The sequence below is a fragment of the Olea europaea genome, unplaced genomic scaffold (genome assembly GCF_002742605.1).
Source record: "Olea europaea var. sylvestris unplaced genomic scaffold, O_europaea_v1 scaffold180, whole genome shotgun sequence".
In the NCBI taxonomy this organism is placed as follows: domain Eukaryota; kingdom Viridiplantae; phylum Streptophyta; class Magnoliopsida; order Lamiales; family Oleaceae; genus Olea; species Olea europaea.
In genome coordinates this window covers 179262-184434 of record NW_019235742.1, presented here as the reverse complement: position 1 = coordinate 184434, position 5173 = coordinate 179262, and the positions used below count along the sequence as shown (strand labels likewise).

Below are 5173 nucleotides of genomic sequence, written 5' to 3'. Positions count from 1 at the left end.
AACGAAACAACATAACTACCAATAAAAACATAAAAAAAAATTACCAAAAGATAAAAGAATTTGGATAATCAAAATTATTAATAGAAGAAAATGAAATGTGTAAGTTTGAATTAAAATTTAGATTTAATTGTCTGCTGAATTGTAATAATGGATCAATGAATATGGTTTAGCAGCAGTTGTTTAACACTTTACCCAATTTGAGGGTTTTATATTCACAGTTGTGATAATTGATGTGTATTTGGATGTGATTTAATTAATTAATTGAGATGTATATTTGTAGAATTGAGTTGAATTGAATTATGTTCAATATGGATGTATATTTTTAATTGAAATGTGTTAAGTTTCAATTAGGTTAAATAAACATTTAGACTAATTTATTTTCAGATTTTTTTTTTTTTTTGATAAAACGGTTTGACGGTTTGAAACAATTTGCAAAGATTGAAACCTAAACCAAACCACTTCAAATCGGTTTAATTTGGTTCAAAGCCAAAACATTGATGGATCTATGTGGAACCAAACCAACAATTTCGGTTCGATTTTGCGGTTTGACAATTTCGTTGTGCAGCCCTATTAAAAAGTGAAACTAGGGTAGAAGGTAGAGATAAATATTTACTGACTTTTCAGTCATTTTTTGTGATTGTATACTCTTAATTAAGACTTGCCCTGTTTTATGTAAACATATAATGAGTTAACTTAATTGAATAAGATTGGTTTAAATCAATTAAATTAGAAGAATGTGATATGATGCACATAATTGATTATTGTTGAAATTTGGTGATTGAAATTAAAAAGGGATAGTTATGGTGAATTCGTGAACCATAACAATTCTTGTACACCAGTTAAAATCCTAAATTGTCTATTTTCACACTTTTTAATTATTTTTGTAGAGTCATAATGTTTATGGTCTGAATTTAAATTTCTTTTAAATATTTTTACTCGAATAGAAGTTAGACATAGTTAAATCAATAATTAGATACATAATTCTAGTGCGAATGATAATTTGAACTTTTCAAATTTATTTTACTACTTGCTTAATTGACATAGTACACTTGCGATTGCTTCAGAATCATTTTGTAATTACTCTTGCAGCCCAAAAATTGTGGAATCTTAGGTGCAGCAACACGGCCACTTTTTTGCAAAACAATATTTATTCATTTTCTTCTATAGGTCTGTATGTATACTCTAATTTTACAAGCTATCGAAGAGAATTTATAAATGATGTTTGCATTGGTTCTTGTCATTTTTTCCTCGCATCAGGAACGTGGTGGACACTCATCTTGCTTCTTTCACTACTATTTACATGAGTCAAATTTTATGCTACTATTTTAATTTTTTGTCCCTTTTTTTGGGTGACATTCCCTAATTAAAATTTTAATACATTTTTCTCTTTTTTTTTCAACCACACAGCCTCCAATAAATTAATATTGCTCATAAACCAAAAACTTTTCATTCCTTTTTAACCATAAATTTTTCCAAAATTTACTATTTCAAAATACATTATTTCCAAAATTTAATTATAATAGGGGGCCAAGCAAGGGCTTAAAAGTTCTTTAGTTTCTGTCTCAAAAAAGAAAAAAATAGTAGAGTTGTAGTCTTAAGAGAAATATAAGGGATTTTTGGTTGGCATCCAACAACTGAGAGCAATGTGAAATAGCCTCTTCAGTTGAATCATGGTGAGACTACTTGTGAAATAGCTTTTTGATTCTACCTCTTCACACATTTCATCTTGTGAGATTTTGACTTAACGTAACATATTGCACGTTGAACAGAGTATCAGCATCCTCGTGAGACTACTTGTATGATACATTTAGGAAGCCATATCTCTTTCCATTGAATCATGGTGATGTAATCTATGGATGATTGATCATTTTCTCACATGAACTATTACACGACTAGAGATGAATCGATAATCCTAGAGATTTACAGGCAAAATGCTTCCTAATAACACTCACAAAATATATTTCACAAAATAAACACTACGTCACTTCTTTTTTTTTTTTTTTTTAGACATTCAATAATTTTACGATTGAGATGGATGGATGATCATAGAGAGTTACAAGCAAAATGCTTCCTGCTAGCACTCACGAAATAAACACTGCATCACTTTTTCATTTTTTCCTTTTTTGAGATGTTCGACATTTCTCCTTCACCATTGATACTAACATATTATACGATTGAGTTGGACGTTCAACACTAATATATTATACGATGGAGACACCAATCTTCTCATCTAGCTAGACCTTTTTTGTTGTCTCTCCTTCACCACTGATACTAACAATGTGGGTTTTAATAAGATAGTGTGCCACAGACTTGTAACCATTTCTCTGCGCCTGCAGATTAAATATTAAATTAATTAGTTATTAGTCAAAACAAATTAATCGTGGAAGAAATTAAGAAAAGGAGGATACATACCTTGGAATATATACAAGGAATAGGCGGCAATCCTTTCTTGTTTCTACATTTGCTGCAGTTACATATTCCTCGACACACTGGGCATATCCAACTTTTCCCATTCTCATTTGCTTCAATTATATTCTCCCCATATCTGCACCAATACGTAAATATTAATTTCTTTGTACTTGAATTCCATTGATGTGCCGAACATACCTTATGTATAGACAGTCTCCACATAACATCCCAGTCGACCCCTTGCATCTGCTGCACTGAGTGCGAAGGCCTAGAGTTTTCTGTCTGTCAATTCAGTAATAATTCATAATTTGAAATAAAATACAAAATTTAATAATTCAATATGAAGTTTTCTTAATTAGATTATATATATTGGAGTAAATGTTAAGTGAATGTAGGTACCTGCATTGATGACAAGTCCGTCCGTTGAATTTATCGTACAATCTTCGACCATTTTCATATCCATCGCGAAACAAAATCCAAGGGATTTTGTAATCCCCTAATTGCTTAGCATCATCTTCAGTGTACGTCTCAAGATTCCACTTTTGTTCCTTAAAAATAGTAGAACCATCAATCTTTTCCATCTCTTTCATTTTCTTTGTAGCTAGCATCAACAAATGAGGAACCTTTCGCACACTTTTAGACCTAAATCAGATATATAAATTCAGAATAAAAAGATAAAATTCAAAATAATGAAATTGAACTGATCGTAGTTCATAGTACTGTAACCTGGAAGTAGTAGTTCTATGAGAAATGTTGGCGAGGTTTATTCCTTTAGAATTATGTTTATTTACTAATGCTTTGCTTCCCAGCGGTTGCAGTGTTCTTCTTTTGCCAGATTCTTCTTTCATCCGGATGTACTTCCTCAAAAACCCCTTCATTTTACTTGAAGTAGATTCTCTCTAATTAAAATAACCAAGCATGGTATATTACGTATATATATGCAGTGGGAAGTGGAAGAGTCCACTCCAAGAGTGGGAAACTTCAAATATATGTAGTTAACAGGCGGGAATCAATTTCACAATTTTCATATAATGAGCAACAAAATAACCCTACAAAGGTCAAATGACTCGCATACTGAAAATAGGGTCCAACCAAAAATAAAGCTTTTCTTGGTAAAGCAAATGATTTGTTCCAACAATTTCGAACCATATTACGGTCCCATTCTACTAAAAGTCTCAAAATAAATAACTACATAAGCAATAAAAATAGAAGACCTCAAGCCTCGAACTACGGATGAATCAAAGTTTGAATTTAAGACCAGACTAAAAAATTTCAAGCCAGACTAACACGCGAAAAAAAATTTACTCATTAAAAATCTGTTCTTACAAAAAAAAAATAATAAATAAATAAAATTACCCTAAAAAAAATTTAATTGGACCAGGTAGGGGGTGGGGACTACAGCCCAGCTAGTCCCCCCCCCCCAATCCGTCCCTGCCTCGAACTAGAAGAAAGCTCGACTATTGGCAACAAATGCGATCAAAGAACACGCAATTGCACGGGAATCGAATTATGGCATACGATGGCTGATGGGAAAGGAAGATCAAGGTACATCACAGGGTCGGCCCTAAGATTTTTGAGGCCCTAGCCAAATAATTATAATGAGGCCTTTTAAAAAAATATTTTTACTAGTGTATAAGGGTAGATAAAAATTATAATGAAAATTTAAAGACTTAATTGCTATATAGGCAATAAATTATGAACCAAGGGATCAATTTTTTATTATTCATCTTTTACTCCAAAAACTTTTTTCTCTCTTTCTTCATTTGACGGTATTTCCTTTCAATTGTGCTACTCAAATAGGAAAATTTGACAGGAAATGGTGACAGACAATACTTGGCATTTATTCATTAGAAGATGAAAAATTTAAAAATAAAAATAGGTTAATCACAGTTCGCCATGTCAGCGCTGTCAATATTTTCCATCAAATTTCCATGTTCAAGTAGCTTAATTCATTTCCTTTACCTTTCTCCCCACGCTCTTTTTCTCTATTAAGTAAGTTTCACTTTCTATTTCCTTCCTTACTAGGTAAAATTCCATTTTTATTTTCATTTCCACCCTTCTTATTTAATTGATTATCTCGGTCCAATTATTTTTTCTACTATAATGAGGGAAAATGATTAAATGATATTCCATTTGGAATGGACAAATAAAGCCTAGCACAAATAAGTTGAGATATTAATTTTCCTCTTTTGGAGAAGCATCATAGGAGTTCGTCAACATGGCCATACATTATTGGCTAAAACTTTTAAGATCTGTATGAAATTGAGAATTTCTACTTTGAAAATGGTGAAGAAAATGCTTTTTCTTTTCTTTTTCATCTCCATTTTTTTTACTTTACTTCTGTTGTAAATTTTTTGGTGTTTATAAATTTATGATTGTTTTATCATTTTGCCTTTGGATCATTGATTGCTCCATCTAACTCCATGATTTTTTTTTTTACACCCCTTTAAGATTGGAGGCCCAAGGCCATTGCCTTAATGGCTTTGGTCGAGTGCTGGATCTGGTACATCATTTTATGTTTGTCTACCCGAGTATGTCCAATGTACATGTATTGATTACTTGCCCTTTGATTGCTTGGATATGCTCGGTGTACTAGTAAATGAATTTTGATCTATAAAAGTTTACATTTACCGATCAAAAAAAAAAAGAAAGATCAAGGCACTCTACCATTGAATATGCTATTTTTTTTATAGTCTAATACTTCATTTTTTGATTTTGGATATGGCGGATTTATGATCTTTGGTTAACACTTTAAGTTCCAACT

General features: G+C 31.6%; 1 protein-coding gene across 1 annotated transcript; it reads right to left on the bottom strand.

The window, feature by feature from the left end:
- Positions 1-1920: 1920 nt before the first annotated feature.
- Positions 1921-4446, bottom strand: LOC111378302 (cell division cycle-associated protein 7-like). The gene is made up of 8 exons (XM_023001474.1): positions 4372-4446; positions 3602-3691; positions 3136-3308; positions 2809-3051; positions 2608-2691; positions 2413-2545; positions 2241-2330; positions 1921-1938 (listed from the first exon to the last, which is right to left on the bottom strand). The coding sequence occupies exons 1-8, from the start codon at positions 4444-4446 to the stop codon at positions 1921-1923; spliced, it is 906 nt and encodes a 301-aa protein (XP_022857242.1).
- Between the last annotated feature and the right edge of the window lie 727 nt (positions 4447-5173).

Excerpts from the sequence above, each read along its gene's own strand:
- LOC111378302 (XM_023001474.1), bottom strand. The coding sequence starts at position 4,446 with ATGGAATTTTACCTAGTAAGGAAGGAAATAGAAAGTGAAACTTACTTA. Across the intron at positions 2,546-2,607 it reads GGAGACTGTCTATACATAAG|ATATGGGGAGAATATAATTG; the intron begins GTATGTTCGGCA and ends GTATTGGTGCAG. Across the intron at positions 2,331-2,412 it reads TTCCTTGTATATATTCCAAG|GCGCAGAGAAATGGTTACAA; the intron begins GTATGTATCCTC and ends TTTAATCTGCAG.